The 18039-nt window shown below is 35.7% G+C and overlaps 1 protein-coding gene across 1 annotated transcript in view; it reads right to left on the bottom strand.

Moving 5' to 3' along the window:
- Positions 1-17386, bottom strand: part of LOC131152008 (uncharacterized) — a 77966-nt gene extending 60580 nt beyond the window's left edge. The window contains exons 1-2 of the mRNA XM_058103561.1: positions 16229-17386; positions 13410-13525 (exon numbers count right to left, since the gene is read on the bottom strand). Of these exons, the coding sequence (XP_057959544.1) occupies positions 13410-13525; positions 16229-17088 (976 nt within the window). The 5' untranslated portion in view covers positions 17089-17386. The remainder of the gene's footprint in view (positions 1-13409; positions 13526-16228) is intronic.
- Positions 17387-18039: the final 653 nt, after the last annotated feature.

The following is an 18039-nucleotide window of genomic DNA, read 5'->3' as shown; positions in this document are numbered from 1 at the left end:
GGGAGATGGAGGAGGATAGGGAGGTATTTATCTCAGATTCTAGTGTAATTGCCTCTGAGATCACAAATTTTTATTATAATATGTATATTGAGGATGAGAGTAGACCAATGGTGGAACTCTAATTTAGGCTTGTCTTTCTAGTAAGGCTGTATTTTCTTTCTATCTTTAAAATTCCAATAGGAGTCACTAGTAAGAATGAGAAAATTATATGAGAGATTTTCTTTGGCCAGGGGTAGGGGGTTCTACGGATCTTTGATGAGGTGGGAGGTGGTTTGTAGGACTAAGAGGGAGGGTGGTTTGGATCTTGGAAATTTGGTGTTTAAGAACATGACTCTTCCGTCTAAATGGCTTTGGTGGTTCCTGCTAGAAGTTTCTTCATTGTGGCATAAAGTTATCAAAAGTAACTTTGAACTTGACGAGAATGGATGGGACACTAATTTAGGTTCTAGATGTTCTTCAAAAAGCTTGTGGAAAGTTATTCCCCATATTCACCCTCTCCTTATTCCCCATACAAAATTTGTTTTGGGTACAAGTTGTAATATACATCTTTGAATAGATCTATGGATCGGCAATGTTGTTCTATCAACCTCTTTTGCCTCGCCTTTTTTGCTTGAGCTTAGGGCAAAATGAACCCATCTCTTCTTTCAATGTTGACTCAAGCGGTCCTTTATTTTCTTGGGATTTTCGCTTCAGGAGAGCCTTGAATAATAGGGAAACTATTGAGTTACCTTTTTTTTTTATTACGTTGAATAATTGTAGGGTATCTTCTGAAAATGATAGTCGATCTCAGTTGTTGGACCTTTCAGGTATTTATTCATGTAAATCTTTCTATTAATTCCTGGTTTGTACCAATTTCTCCTTTCCACTTTGCAAAGGCATATGAAAGGTCAAAATCCCCCCTAAAATCAAAGCATTTCTTTGGTTCGTTATAACTAATAGGATAAGTACTAATTACCAGTTGCAGATGAGGGGACCTTTAAAGGCTCTCTCTCCTGATATATGTATGTTTTGTTTTGATTCTTAAAAATCTGTTTCACATCTTTTCTGGCATTGTGATTTTTCATTGAAGGTTTGGAACAAGTTATTCAATTTCTTTGAAGAAAGCTGGGTTTGCCCTAGAACAGTGGAGGAGTTCTTGGCAATATCTTTTGTGGGGTTTGAGAGGAAGAAGGAAGTGCATTATGGAATTATGCTTTATTTGCAGTGTTCTGGGGCTTGCGGAAGGAATGTAACTTGCACATATTTTCAAGGAAGAAGTTAACATATTGGTTGGTGTTGGAAAACGTTCTTTTTATGGCTTCTTTATGGTGTGCGGGCAATGGAAATTTCAAGGGGATGTGTGTTTCAGATGTTAAGCGCAATTGGCAGTCTCTTCTCAGGCCGTGTTGATTTTCTTTAGCTGTTTTTTACTTTTTTCTGCTTTTCTTTTCTTAGATTTCCCGAGGATTCCAGATTTCAGTAAGGAGATATCTTCTCTCCTGATTGTACATTCTTTCTTTATCTAATGCATTTCATTTTCTATTAAAAAAAAAATAATAGTAAATCATGGAATTCTTTTATGAAATTTTAGTAATGATTAATAGACATAATAACGTAAGTTTTAGGACTGATATATTATAAATTAAATAGATCGTATGAGGTGCAATAGTTGAAATATAGCATTGAATCAAACTTATTCATAATATAATAATTGAATATTATATTATTAAACAAATTTGGTTAATATAAATGAAATTCATAAATCACTTAAATACTATTTATTATACAAATAAAGATAATTTAGACATGAATTGTTAAATAAAATGTTATTGCTAACATCTAAGTTTAATTTTTCATATTTCAAAAGCCCTTTTAATAATCTTTTGTTTCCATACAAAAACTAAAGTAATTTAAGTGAGAATTTCACTTAGCATATAAATATAGCATTTGAAGTCTAAGGAAATTACATTCCATAGTTAAAATTTGGACAAGTTTCATTGAAATTTCAAGATTTTGATTAATTTCGAGTGATTAAAATTTCAATGGAAATTTTGTAAGAAGGAAATAAAAAATCATTTTGATTTTGAGGGTGATGAAAAATGCAGAAATGTCAATAGAAATTTCAAAAATTTCGTGGAAATTTAAAAACTTGGTTCCCACTTCCTCCTTGTATATTTAGGAGTGTGCATTGTCCAATTAAGTCCAAGAATGGATAATTTGAACACCCATGCTATCAAATGTATTTTTCTGGGATAATTTTGTGCTCAAAGGGGAGATATTGATGTTATAACCCTGCTTTACATCATTTCTTCATCTCCATTGATGTTATGTTCTTTGAGCCTACATCATACATTTCTAATTCCTAGAGCCCTACTAACCTTGATGAGTCCTCTCCTCTACCTAATCTTCCAAATTCTAGACTATTATCCATACACAATCCTCCTCCTGCATATCCATCAAGTTTGAGTCCTTCTAGTCGTCATCATCCTAACTTGCAAGGGTACACATGACACTCACCTAAAGGAGAAAGCCTCCTCCAACTTTATTTCTACGCCTCCAATTTCCTCGTCTGATGATCCTACTATCCAAAATGTTAATCTTCCAACTTTTGTCCAAAAAGGTAAATGCACGTATCCAACATCTAATCTCTAATTTCATTTGCTCTGATTTGTTATCACTCATATTATTGTTTTGTTAGTGATGCTCTTCCTAAATTTGTCTCTGAAGACTTATCCCTTTCTAGGCAGAGGATTGAGGGTTGAAGAGATGTGTGAGTTACAAGATTATGACACTCGTGGTTGGATGTTGATGGTGTATAGTGTGAAGGTCAATCCTCATTGTTCCTTGGTTCGTCTGAAGGACCGTTTTGTTGCTAAAAGACATACTAAGGTATATAGGTTGGACTACTCTTAACACATTCTCTCCCTTCCCCCCCCCCCCCCACACCCCACCCCGGCGGAAATTAGCCTCACTTCACTTGTTCATTTCCTTAGCCACCACTTATTATTGACCTCAACATCAATTAGATGTGAACTATGCCTTTTTACATGGTAATTTTCATAAGGAGATCTATATGGAGCTCAAGGGGAATCATGAGCATTGTTTTATATCATCAAAAGAATCATTATATAATATAAAGTAATCTCAGTAGCATGGTTTGACAGGTCCATTGCAGTAGTGCTTGAATTTGGCCTTGAACAATTTGTTGTAGATCACATCATTGCATTTGACAAGACGGTCCCTATACGAGATTTAGACACTTCTATATCCAAGTAATCTTTCAAAAGCCATTGCAGTAATCTTTTATTAGTTGCGTATGTAGATGAAACTGTGTTTACTGATAATCATGATCGAGGTATCCAAAGTCTAAAGTAATTTCTTCAAACAAACTTTCAAACTAACGATTCAGGTTCATTAAAATATTACTTGGATATTGAAGTATCCAAATCTCATATAGGGGCCATCTCATCACAAAAGAAGTATGTTCTAGATCGTTTACATGAGACTATGTTGTCGAGATCAAACCCCACTAAAACACCTATGGATCCAGCCAACAAATTATTACCAAATGTGGATTGGTTGACATCAGAGACTTGTTGAGAAGTTAAACTGTCTTAATAGTCACACAACCAAACATATCTTTTACAACAACTATTGGGAGCCAACTCATTCGCCTTGAACGAGCCACTAGAATGCAGTCATTCATATTTTACGATACCTCAAGGTGCACTGGGAAGAGGCATCTAGTATAAGGATTGAGGTTACACTTGTATTTTGGGTTATAATGTTATACAGACGCAAATTGGGCTGAGATCCACAATCGAACATTGTGTTTGTTGGTGACAACCTAGTATTCTAAAAGGGTAAGAAACAAAATGTTGTGGGCCAATCTTTCGCCTGTGTTGAGTTTTCTTACACCTATTATTAAAATTCTTAGGCTATTAAAAAAAATATTACACATAATAATCTTTCAAATTCTTAATGCCATGGCACACATTATATGTGAATTGGTTTGGCTAAAGAATGTGTTAAAAGAACTTCGTATTCCACAATTCCATCCTATGGAATCGATGTACGATAATAAAGTTGCACATTGCCTCCAATATAGTCTTCCATATGAGAGCAAGCATATCAAAGTTGACTGAGGACTATTTTTTTGACTTTTTGACTAGGAGCAAGTTGAGCAAAAGCTCATTGAAACCACTCATGTGATGTCTTACCAAGATTTGTTTGCTAAAGCTTTAGGGAGTGCCCAAGTTAAATTGATTTGTAACAAACCTTACGCATATGATATTTATGCTCCAACTTGATAAGAAGTGTTATTCATTATTGGTTATATACCATTATTACCTATGTTAATAACTAAGAAATAGTGAGGGTAGTATGGTCATTGTGATGTACTTGGCATATATTCTAAAAAGGGGGGACGTATTGTTGTTATTTAGGCCTTCCAATTTACCCAACACTTAAACAAAAAATAATGATCCTAAAACCAAGACTTGCCAAAACAGCCCCCCACTGTGTTACAAGCCCCAAAACTGGAAGATGAGGAGGGGAAAAAACCTTCAACATTCATTCATTGGAATAACTATCCCATGGCATTTACTTCAAATCCATAAATTTGATTAAAGGGAACACAAAAGCACCTATTTGTAATCTCAATACTTGAAGGAAAAGCACATAAAATGTTCATAAAAATTTGCAACCATAAATGCAAGAGCTCGCAAAGTGCCCAAAAAAGTTTTAACCCTTCATCACAATTTTCTTTTTAAAATAAGAAAAAAAAAATATTAACAAAGAAAACACGGTACAAGGAGAAAAGGGTGAGAAATCCTTTAAAAAAAGAAAGAATATACACACAATAAAGCAGCCCTCCAATCCCTTAGAAGGCCAGACTGTGCCAAAAAAAGAAGAAGAAGAAGAACGAATGGGTCTAAAACAAATCCAAGGACACTACTCCATGCCAAGACAAAGTAGGACAGGTTGTGCAGTCCTTGAAGGTTCTGTGTCTCAGTCCAAAGGGTCCACAAGATAGTAAAAACCACACAACACCATAAAGCTCTTTCCTTCCAATTTCTCACTAGCATGAATCACCCACACCATGACATGCCACCCAAGCTTCACCAAAACAAGGAAATACAGCACTCAGTAAATGGTTCGCCACTTGACAATGAAAGAAAATGTGACTATTTGTTTCGTTGTACGCAAGAGACATCATGTAGATCTCGGAACTGAGAAACTTGTAGGGTCTTCTAGTAATGAATAATGCATATTAATCCAATTAAGAGTCACAATCCATATGAAAACCCAAATCTTAAAACGTAATTTTTGCCTTCCAAATGACATGGCTCCATGGAAAAGATTGGGGGCAAAGTTTTTAAGAGGTGAAGGAAAAAAGATTTAGTAGAAAAGATACATGAGGAATCACCTTCCCAAACCCTCACATCAACCCTATTAAGAGGAACTAAATGATCCATTGCACTAAGCAAGGTAGTGACTCATTAACCTCTTACTAAAATTCCTAAAAAATGAAAATCCCAAAAAAAAGACCCCCTCCGGAGCGCAGAAGAAAAGAAAAGGATTATATGTGCATTGTGAAGGGGAGAAATCTTAGACAAATGAGGCACCATCATCTCTGACAAAGCCTGTCTCCCCCCAAACATCCTCCCAAAATAAATCTAGTTACCATTACCCACCTCTGAAACGGATGAGAGGGAAGATCAAACAACCTAGAAATAAACTTCCACAGGTTTGCGCAAGAAACAATGCTACTTCCCCTAGTAACGAACCCATTTCGATGAACCCACAATTACTTTTAATCACTTTGTAACATAGGGAATTAACCTATAAAAGGAACCTCCACCACCATCTCCCATTTAGAGAGATGTGTTTAGAAAGCCCATTCAAATTTAGGTCTTCTAGTTACCTTCTAGCTAACAAGGTGATCTCTTTCATTCTTCCTAAAACCTGACTTCACACATCAACCTCTCTACAGCCCCAGTGACACTCGTAAATAATCTAAAAAGAGAAGTAAATAGGGATGTTGGAGAGGGAAGCATTAATGACTGCCATACGGCCCTCAAGAGATCAAATACGCCCTCTTCAACCCCTCCAACCTCCTACCTACCCTCTCAATCACAGGGTCCTAGAAAACTACGGAATTAGGATTACCTCCAAGAGGAAGCCAAGGCATGACAGTAGCCAATCTAAATAAATGCAGCCCACCGAGGCTTTAAACCCCTCTATACCCTACCATCTGTAACAGCAACCACCACTCTTGGACAAGTTGGTCATTAATCCTTAAATGTTTGCAAAATTTTCAACAAAGTAGTAGCCTTTTAGAATTTCACAACATAGTCCTTGACAAGTGACACAGTATCATCAGCAAGTTGGAAATGAGACACCTCCACCTCATCCATCCCTACTAATAAACCTCTAATCAAACCTAAACCCAAGGCATACAAGAGCATATTGCTCAAAACATCCAGCACCAAAACCACTCTAGCTGATCATTGATAATAATTGACAAACTAATCAAGTTCAAGCAGAGTTCCACTTCCTCCACATAATTCCCATGCCTTTCCTAATCTTCACTTCATCCAAAAAGCCCCAATTCCCCATATCATAAGCTTTCTCGTAGTCCAGCGTAAAAGATTAAACCCCTACTACCCTTCCTCACATCCTCTACCGCCTCATTAGCCACCAATACAACATCTAATTTTGTCCATTTTTAATGAACTTTGACTAAGCAACAATCATCGCATCCCCAAAACCTCTTATAGATAAGACCTTAGAGAGAATCTTATAAATGCTAGAGACCAGACTAATAGGACTGATCCTCACCCTCATAGATCTTCCCTCTAATTGATTAAGGCTAAAAAGGTAGAATTCACAATATTTCCCATCACCCCATCCATGTAAATAGGCATTGCTTAAAGGAATGAGCCCAGAGTCTCGTATAAAGAAGTCAAACCTCCTCATACTGCTAGAGACCCTCCACCCCTTACTTTTTCCCTAGAGCAGCTCATAACATTTACACCCCCCAGAAACCCAACACCCACCACAAACTGAAGGACCAATAACACTAACTCATCAAAAAAGGAATTCTGCAAGTGAATTTGGTCCATAAACCAAAACACAAAAACCCCTAAGCTCTAGCAAGACTGACCTAAGAGAGACACCCCATTAGGCAATCCTTAATACAAGTTTTAATATAGAACAATTATCAATCCAAGAGCATTTGCTCATTTAGGAGGGGTACAGATTAAAAATATATCTATATATCTATATATATAAACATGAAGGTTCCATAGATAAATGGGATTGAGGAAAGAGTGATTGTGTTAACAAAATAGTTTCCTGAATTTCTGACAGAATTACCTATGAATCACAAAAGCAAGGACAATGGGCCACAAGCAAGATGCAGTTAAGTGTTAAAGAAATAAATTTTTCAAGCTGAAGAAAAGAAATTTCTAATATTGGATAAAACATAAGTCACATCCATGGCAGAATGTATCTCAAGATGCAAGCCATTATCTCAACAATAATAATTTAATGAGCAAAGCTAGCATGTGTTGTGGTGAAAGCTGTTAAAACCAAAATTAGAGAGTGAGAGTGTGAGTGTGAGTGAGAAAAAGAAACTGAAAGGGGTCCCTTCCAAGGGTCATCATGGGTTTCTAAGCAAGGATAGGATGGTTAGGACCAATCATTTCCTTTTTGGATAAAGCAAAATATACTAAAAGAAGAACAAAGTACAACGGGAGGAAAACAAGATTTCCTCCAAAGAAAAGTAAAAAACAATTACAAAATAGATGCATCCAATCCCTTTGCAGGTCTGACAGCAACATCCCCTAAAAGAAAACCCAAAAGAATGACCCAAAAAGAGGCAAGAAAAACAACTCTATCCCATAACAACCCCGGGAAGTTGTACAGTCCTTAACAGTTTTAAAATTAAGGTAGCAAAAACTGCACCTCTCCATAAAACTCATTTGCAGGAAGTCCCCAATCTGTAGAGCCACCCAAGCTTCACCAAAATAAAAGAAGAAAGCACTTCAAAGATATTTAGCCACCCAGAAGGAAAAGGGGTGCATTTGTTTCATCAAACTCATGGCACATGGAGCATATATCATGACTGAGGACCTTACAGGGTCTTCTGCACTATATTAGGTCAAGCATATTAATCCTATTAAGAAACAATCCAAATGAACATCCAGATCTTCCAAGGAACCTTCACATTCCAAATTATGTGACTCCAAGGAAAATGATTGGGAAAACAACTGGGGAAGGAGCTAAGGAGATGAAAGAGACCTAAACAATCCCCCTCCCAAACTCTCTCATCACCCGTATAAGGACGAAAGACTCCACAACGTTAAGCATGGTGGTGAGTTCACCAACCTATCTTTCATTGAGATTCCTAAAAAATGGAAATCCCAAGAAAGAGAAACCCCCTCCAAATAAATAAAAGAATTATACAATGCGAAGAGGGAAAATCTAAAAGGACAGAGCACTATCAACACAAACTATCTCTCGCCATCCCTTGCATCCTCCCAAAACCGAACCCCATTGTCATTACCCACTCTAAAATGTTAGAGAGGAAAGAACAAAACACCAACTTGGAAAACAAACTTCCAGGGGCTTGCATGAGGATAGGACCAATCATTTTAATACTTATACAAACAATATTTCTTTAAATTTATAAATTCAATAAAGAACACCAACTTGGAAAGCAAACTTCCAGGGGCTTGCATGAGGATAGACCAATCATATTAATACTTATACAAACAATATTTCTTTAAATTTATAAATTCAATAAAGTACATGCCACCACAAAATGAGCAAAATATTACCAATAGCCTCACAATGAGCTGGAATTTTAGTCAAAAACTACAGCTCTATTTACCTGTTATCTGGACATAAAAAGGAAAATGAGTTCAAGTTTGTATTATTGCTTGATCTTCATATTTTCACCTGTCAACGATCAATAGTGAAAACACCAAAATGACATTTCGCATTAATGCAGAACTCAAGCAATATATTGGGCCCTAACCAGACAACTTCTACTCAAGTAACAGGATCATTACTAACCCCATAAGCTCAAAAATCATAGGACCATAGGAATATCTTTTTTGGCGGATAGAATAGGACTCTAGGATTTTTAACATAATAAAAAATATTTGGGAGGAAAAATGAATCAATTAACCATTTAGAAGCCAAATATTTATTTTTTTTTTTAAAAAGGTCAAGAAACTTCCAAAATCTTCTATAAGTGCAGACTATTAGAAGCTTATGCATGTTTGCCTATGAGGTAACACCAAACATACTATGCAGATTTGGTAGACCATTACATGCTCCATGAAGTTTAACCTCATCCGCAGCTTCTAATCCAACAACAAAGCAAATGGATCTACCAACAAAGAAGGATTATCATCCAAAAACAAACACTCAATTCTTCTTTTTTGCGTTGAGGCTCCTACACAGATTAATTCTCATCACCCCAATCAAAACACTGATACTTTGGCTGGACAAAATGCCCCAATCAAAAACCGGCATACTAAATCTTTCTCCTAATATTGGACAACTATGGTCATCAGCAAAATTACAAGTTCACAAATGATTACAAGCTCATTGAATAGCTCATGCAGAACTTCTTACCAAATAAGCTAGTGGATCTACCATCACGAAGGGATTATAAACCCAGCCAACACGCTTCTGATTCTTGCATTGAGGCTACTACATAGGCTAATTCTCATTATGCCAATGAAGACTCATTCACAACGTCCCTTTGAATGAAAGCTCCATTCAAATCTCAATATGATATTGAATTTTCTCTAAACTTTTGGCAACAGGTCATCAACAAAACCACCACCATTCTTCATTTTGGTCAAGCTTCCCACATGAGAAATAAAAAGAGGCAGTAAATTCAGCAAATTAAAGCTTAGTTTGGTCACCCCGTGGCCCATGAAAAGGAACTTCTAAAATAACTTGTGAAAAGGAATTTATTCATCTTGTAAATTTTTTCCGGTTACCCCAGGCCTAGGAGTTGTTAGAAAGAAAAAATTGATCCTTAGCATTTGATAGAAAAAGTAGCATGATGCCTAAAATGTTTTAAAAGATTTAAAGGAATTTTATTTTAGGATATGTAAGTAATGCATGCATAATATTGTAATATTTGAAAGAGTCTGAGGATACCCCTAGAATCCAATAATCTGTTTAAAAAAACTAGCTTTTAGCTTTTAAAAGCTCCAAATCTTCAACTTTTAAAAGTTCCCACAACAACTGCAAACTAAGGAGCTGTTTGGTATCACTGTCAAAAAATTATAAAAATGATAACAGAAACAAAAACTGCATGATAAGAAACTAAAACTAAAACTAAAAAACTAGCAACATGGTCAATATTTCCAAAACTAAAACAAATTAAAAACCTAATTGAACTCATGTTCAGTTTTGTTGTTGAATCAAATAACCATCAAAAAAATAAAATTGAAATAATAAAAATACAAAATAAAATAAATTAGTAATATTATAACAAAACTATAAAAATAGAAATTAATGAAAATTTATTTTATTCAATTATTATATTTGACTTAAGGCCTGGTTTGTTGATACAGTATTATATTGTTAAACTCACTTGTTAGTGCTCAACAACCCTATTCAATTAGTATTGGATCCCAAAATACTTTAATATCCAGAATTAACTTTTGCAAATTAAATCATTCATCTTATCCATCTTTTTTTAAAAAAATTAAAATTTATAATTAAAATAATATATCCATAAATTTCTAAAAATTTGGAAAAAATAAATAAATAAAAGTAATTTTAAAATTATTTTTACTACTTTTCAATGGTCATGTACAATAAGATTGTTCTTATAGCACTAAACAAAGCGTTTTGAAGTACAATAATTAAGTAAATAATCATAATAATTTCTATTTTCATTACAATATTTTTTAATATTATTCCTTTTGTATTTGTATTTTTTTAATTGTTATTTCTTTCAAAGAAAAAAATGAGCATTTGTTCAATCATGTTTTTAATTTGTTTTACTTTAATACATATTAATCAAACACATTGCCCGTTTTCAGCTAAGTTTTTGTTTTTGGTTTTTGGTTTTCGTTTCTGGTTTTTGTTTTCATAATTTTTGTGTGTGATACCAGATGGACGCTAAATTTCCCTTGGAAGGCAATTTGGAAAGCAATGGCCACAACCAGAAATTGCTTTTCTTCATTTGGGAAGCTGCTCTGAGCAAAGCTTTAACCACTGGTAATTTGCGAAAAGGGGCAAAATCCTGGTCCATAGACGGGTTCTGTTTAAAGAAGCAGTTGAGTTTGTTAATCATGTATAGCACCGCATTGAATGAAAAAAAGGGGGAATTTGGTTTATTGTCTGGTGGGCCAACCATGGACTATAGCTAGGACTGTGCAGGGTGATCTATGGGCTAGGACAGGGGTCCACTTAGGTGTAGATACAGAAAAAGCTGTGGCCTTCATTCCTCTCACCATTTTTTGGGTTGTGTGGAGGAAGAAAAATAGAAGAGCCAGTGAAGGAATAGATAAGTCTTTTACTCTTCCCAAAGATAGATGGCATGGTACTTTAACCAGTTGGTTAAATGGATTATACATCATGAATATACATAGTCCTAGATTCTTTTGGAAATACTGTCATATAAGTAATACAATTCTGTTTCTTTTTGTACTTGGGTGCCATAGTGCCCTTTAATGAAGTCATTCTTTGCTAATCTAATGCCTCAAACAATACAAAGAAGCCCCCAATAGAAGTAACATCAGTTCTAGTGAATTTTAAGAAGGTAATCATAGAGCCTAAGGAGATCCAAAAAAACTCACTCACTTCAGTTATCAATATCCACAAGGAGACCCCAATAATAATTAACAGACTTCCCAAAATGTCCACATAAATCGTAGCAAACACACTTAGAAAATTTATGAGTACCATCCATCACCCCCTTCCTATCATTCTCTCTTTAAGGACCTTTTTTCTTGACCGCCATCCCCTTCCGGTTCACTAATAACATGTCATTGCACAACCAACAAGCCTAAAAGGCTTTCTATTCGAGGCACGTTATTCAGAAATTCTGTCTCAGATTATTTCTCCCCTTTGGAAAGAAAAAGAAATTTATTAAGATAGAAGAATGCAATGAGGAATCCTCAAAAAACAAAATAACAAACAAATGAAGCTAAGACAAAAAGAAACTAAACGCTAAACCAAAAGATCCAGCCAATCACGTTGAATATCAGAAAAAGCCTTATTGCCAAAACACCTCATAGCAGACACCAACATGGATGCTAAAAACACAATCTTGGGATCCCAAATCATATATAAGCAACTATCTTGAAAAATCTGGGTATTTCTCTCCAGCTAAATAACCCAAATAACAGCAAAAATAGAATACCACAGCAAATCCTAACATTTTACATCTTCAAAAACCTATGAAACCAAACATCAAGAAAGCCTAAAATGAATAAGGACACATCCAACACTCCCCTCAAGAAACCAAATAGTTTGTTCCATAAACACCGTGCTACAAGGCAGTGCAGAAATAATTGGGCATCGTCCTCGTTACTACCATAACACATAAAAACAAACATCTAGAGATAGAGCGATGCGCGGCATGTTAACTCTATTAAGAATGGTCGTCCATACAAAAGCCTTTACCTTTGTAGGAACTTTAGCTCTCCACAATCATTTGGCAAAGAGGGAAAAGCAATGAAAAGAGTTTTTTAGATGAATATAGAACAAGTTACAAGAGAAAATACCTAAATTATCCAAACACCAAATCCAAACATCCCCATGATGAGAATAACAAAAAGAATTAAACAGCCCCACAAGGGAAGAAAGTTCCTCTACCCCTATCAATAAGATTACAAAGAAAAACCTGAAAATCCCAATAAACCTCAGAGCTATCCATAAGAAAAAAAAGGAATAGGTGCATCAAGATCAAAGAAATATGAAGAATGGAAGGAAAAGCAACAGAAAAGCAAATATCCCCAAGCCAAATATCCTTCCAAAACCAAACCATACGCTCATCCCCAAGCCAAATATCATGTTCTGGGGCTTATTTTTAGCCTCTTGGCAAAAAATACGCTGTCCCAGTAATTGTTTAGAGCATGTCAAAGAAAAAGAATTCAGGTTGTCTGACATACCATCCCCCATAACTTTCTAACCCTTTAAGCAAACTACATAGGACATATTTTCACATGATCTGAAGTAGTCCAACAAAGCCATTGTGCACAAGTCTTTTCCTTTATTTTATCATCAAAAAGAAAAACCTTTTACAAGATCCGTATACATAAAGATGATTATAACCAGAAAAAAAAAGTTATCAACTATAAAATCATAAACAAGTTTGTTCATAAGTTGGACAAGGAAAAAGGGGAGATATTCCACCAACAGCAAAAGTTAGTAATGGGTCTCACCATGAACAAAGATCTTTGGCTCATCATGTCTACTAAAAACATCAACAGACACTCTTCCTCCACCGCCACCAGCAAAACCACTTCCTCCACAAGCACTTATACTGCCACTTCCAGTCCTGCACTTCACAGCAATAACAATTAAATAAGAAATGAATAAAAATTAGCAGCGCTTTAAAAGGCTCAATCGAGGCTCGCCTCAAGGCACACATGCCTAAAACGCCTATAGGCTTAATCTAAAATACCAAATTCCAAAAAGGCTAACACATTATATGCTGTGGCTAACGCATTTTTACCAAAGGCATGCCTTTTGTTCCTTTTCAGTTGAGGCTTATGCATTTTGGGTGTCTGATTCTCAAGTAAAAATTGGTTAAAAAATTTTAACTACATTTTTGTATAGAAGGAATATCATAACATGAGTTCATTTCTAGAACTCTTGAATCTCAATCTTTCCAAAATAAAAGAGATTTGTATCTTAGATCATGAAAATAATTTGAACTTTGTAATAGTATAGCTATCTCTTGTCATGATTTATGTCATGTATTCAAGTTAGCAATTTTTGAACGGCCGCCAAGTAGTTTGTAAGGTATATATAATTTTTCTTTCTTACATTATATTTGTGATTTTCTTAATTTTTCTTTATTTTAAAATATATAAATTTATTTACATTTTTTTAATCCTAAAAATAAATTCTTTTATGCCCCAATGCCTTAAGGCTTACAACTCGCCTTTTAAAAGTTAAAATGCCTCGCCTTATGCCTTTGCCTTTTAAAACATTGAAAATTAGTGGTTTGCATTGGTTGCATAATTGGTGTAGTTTCCAAGAACTTATAATTCAAATGATGACAGTCAAAAATTATAATATCATCCGAACATACTTGGTTCATAATTATAGGTGGTATCATTGTATCAATGTATCTTACAAACATTCAGAGATACAACATGCATGAGCTGGTTGGGGAAAAAAGGGGGCTTTTAATTATTTTGCATGCAGATAAGATGCGTGTGTGTGTGCTTGAGAGAGAGAGAGAGAGAGAGAGAGAGAGAGAGAGAGAGGGAGGGCAACCTTCTTAGTCAAAGATTGGCTAAAGAAAATTGGCCAAAGCCAAGTCATGAATTCCCACAGCATTAAGGTTAAATCCCAATGCCTACAAATAAATAAAAGTTTCGAAGAAAAAACATCAGTTGGTGGCTAGTGGCTACCAGCTAATAAAAAGGACACTGCCACTTTGGATTTCCAATTCATTGGTACAAAGAAGAGTCACTTCACTTCCAACCTAGTAGAATTTAGATATTTTGTGTAAGAAATCAAGAATGTTTATTTTCAAAAAGTGAAGGCCATGAGGCTGCACAGGCAAAACATGTCTCCCAGTCATCTCAAATCATGTTCAAATTCATTCTCCAAAAGACTCTCCATGAATTCATAATAACTACATTGCTTTCCAGGAACTAATCAGCAACAAATACTCTATTAGGTATCAAAATCGAATTGAATGGATATTCTTTTTTTCCCTCAAACATTCCAATATACAAAGAGTTCAGTATGTTTATCTTTACTTCCTTACTAACCACAAGCACATGCCACACATTATTAATATCTCCCACTTATTGAATTAGTCTCTCTCAACAAAATCAAAGAATTACTTTTGTCCCTGGCATACTCCAGGTGCAATCACCCATTAAACCTTCAAAATCATCTGCTCATTACAGCACTACTCATGGAACAACCACACACATCCAAAAAGTTCTTCAGAGCTTAAAGAATAGAGAGTCAGTTAGAAGGATCTAATTTGCAGATCAGAACCATCGCTGTCAAGGCTGCTAAATCAGAAGGAACTACTTACTTCACTGGTATTGACTCTCGTCTACATAAGTCGTTAGATTGGTGTTTGAAATACGGGTGAGGGGCTGGCCAGAGTAGTTTTGCCCATTGTCTGTCCACTTCACTCAAGGTTCAAGAGGGTTTCTAGTCTAATATCATGAGTGGACCAAAAGAGGCTTCATAAGATGAATATAGAAGCAATTTTTTCCCTTTTTTGGTTTCTATTTTTGTTTCACAGAGGATGGGGGAATGGAGCTTTCCCATCACTAGATTTTCACCAAAACCAAGATGAAGGCAGTATCTTGCTTCAAACAACGAAAGAAATAATCCATACAGAAAGCCACTAAAAACCTCATGAAGTGGATGAAAGGAATATGCATAGAAAGGAATGAAATACAACTTGTCTTAGATTAATTATCAATTAGGAATGGTCATATATTCACCTTTTTCTCCAGTAAATAAATATATTATTCTTACCTTATTTACTAAGAAATTGAACCCCTTACATTACAATATACAACAACCCAAATGCCAAGCTGTCAATAGCAAATGACAGACATTGTGATCCGAATCTTGAAACCTTTGCATAAATTAGGTAGCGAGTATCATCTAGAAAAAGTAGACTTTTTAGCTTTATGGGTTGTCATTCATTAACCCATTATCCGGGATCAATCCCTGGAAGTTTGCAGACATTCAAATCTAGAACATCATATCAATTCAACTTACACAAACATCCAAGTTTTCAATTTCAGGTACTCTGGAAGAGGACTTCTTTCAGGTAACCCTGAAGAAGTTACAAAAGCAGAACTGTCGTGCAATGGGAAAAGAAAAAAAGCATCTAAATAATACAGAAAAATTAGCACAAGAGTAAAGAATAATTTAGTAATATTTCTCTACTAAACAAATAACTTGAAAAACTGTAATTGATTACCAAAATGATATAATAAACAAAACTAGCTCCTTCATTCAAGCAAAGATAATCCGAAGGCAAAGAAATTACATCTTATAAGCTTTGATGAAGACACTGCCACCAGAACCACCTCCACCCTTGCTCCCCCCATCACCTCCATCGGCCAAAACACTCCCATCCACAGCAAGAAACCTCAATATCTCAAACTTAACACGCCCACCTCCACCTCCACCAAAATCTACCTCCTTACTCGTAGTCCCACCCTTACTACCGTAACTCCACGGTTTCTGCAGGGTCGACCATGAGTATGCATCCCCGCCCCACACATCCTCTGGAAGCTTCTTCGTATCAGTCAAACAGCATGCTCCTCTTCCCCCATGCCCCCCGCCCGCGCCATCAACTCCTTGTGGTGTCCCACTGGTCTGGGACGGAGGCGCACCCGCCAGACCCGTAGCATTCACTATGGAACCATTAAGGAAACTTGCATTATTTGATGCAAGAGAGAAAGTACCTGTTGCAATCGTCGCATTCTCGCCCAAACTAAAATTGCCTGTGATATTGACAGTAATTGAACACCCTAATACCAAACAATAGACATTTACTCCAGGAAGGATATAAAAATTGCCCTTCCCTTCTATATACACATCATCGACGAGCTCCAAATCAGAGTATAATTTGCATGTAGTGTCCAACGAGCCGATGCCCTTGAGATCGTACTCACAGGAGACGGACGGAGGATGCGGAGGCGGAGGCGGAGGTGCCGGTGGGGAGTAGTCTTGGTGAAAGAGATTCAAATCGAGGTCAGTGATCGAGAAACCTTCGTCAGAAGCAGAAGCCAATGCAACTGTGCCGAAGAAGAAGACCCCCAAGAAGAATAAGCAGCGGCTAGGGTTTCTAAAGGAGGCTATAAATTTGCGCAGTGAACAAGATTGAGGCCTCGGTCCCTCCATTCACCAATGAAGCAGCTCATTACACCGAAGAATTAGGGTTTCAAGCGAACTACATCCAAAACCCTATAGTCGAAAACCCCCCGAAACACCATGAAAACAAGCTCTGTGAATCTGTAAAAATATTCATGTATATATAATTAATTAATATAATCTTCAGTATTTTGGGATTTTGTGGAACAGAAACCGTCGAAATAGATCAAAATTTTACAAATGAAGCTTGGAAATTTCGTGGAATCTTTCTTCGTGTGGAAGGAACGGAACAGAGAGAGGGAGAGCGGGTGGCAAGACCAGAGAAAATATGGGCTGCCCTGTGAGGAAGAGGTGAAAAACAAAGAACGTGTGGTTTGGGATTGGATGGAGTGGACCTAGCGTGAGCTCAGACTCAGATTGTGTCCAGAAACTATTGGCTAGCGCTAGGAGAATTTTCTAAAATTCTAAATGTTATGGTTACAACCAATAATAGATGGACGCGTGGAATCAAAAATGCTAAATCTGGATGCGCTGGATCTTTACTTGTTGATGGAGAGGAGTTCCCGAAAGCGACGCCCCTGAGCGGTAAACAATATTCTACCGAAAAAGGAAGAAAAGAAAAATGGTAAAATTTGATTATTAATTTGTGGGTCGTATGGAACCTACTATTTTTTAGATAAAAAATATTTATCTGAAAAAATATTTATTTAAAAATAATTTAAAGTACTAATTATAAGTATTTTTCAAAATATGTACTTTTTTTAAAAATATTGTAAGTATTTTTTAAATAAGTCTTTTGTTTGTAAAAAATTATTTTTTCATAAAATACTTATTTTTTTTACAAAAAATAGTTTGAAAAAACACTTTTTGAAATAAGAACTTATTTAAATACTAACCAAACACTACCTAACTTTTTATACCTAATTTTTATGACATTTCAAATAAGAGATTAAATAAGTACTTATTTTAAAATATAATTTT

The sequence above is a fragment of the Malania oleifera genome, chromosome 3 (assembly GCF_029873635.1).
Source record: "Malania oleifera isolate guangnan ecotype guangnan chromosome 3, ASM2987363v1, whole genome shotgun sequence".
In the NCBI taxonomy this organism is placed as follows: domain Eukaryota; kingdom Viridiplantae; phylum Streptophyta; class Magnoliopsida; order Santalales; family Ximeniaceae; genus Malania; species Malania oleifera.
This window is presented reverse-complemented; position numbering and strand designations above follow the sequence as displayed.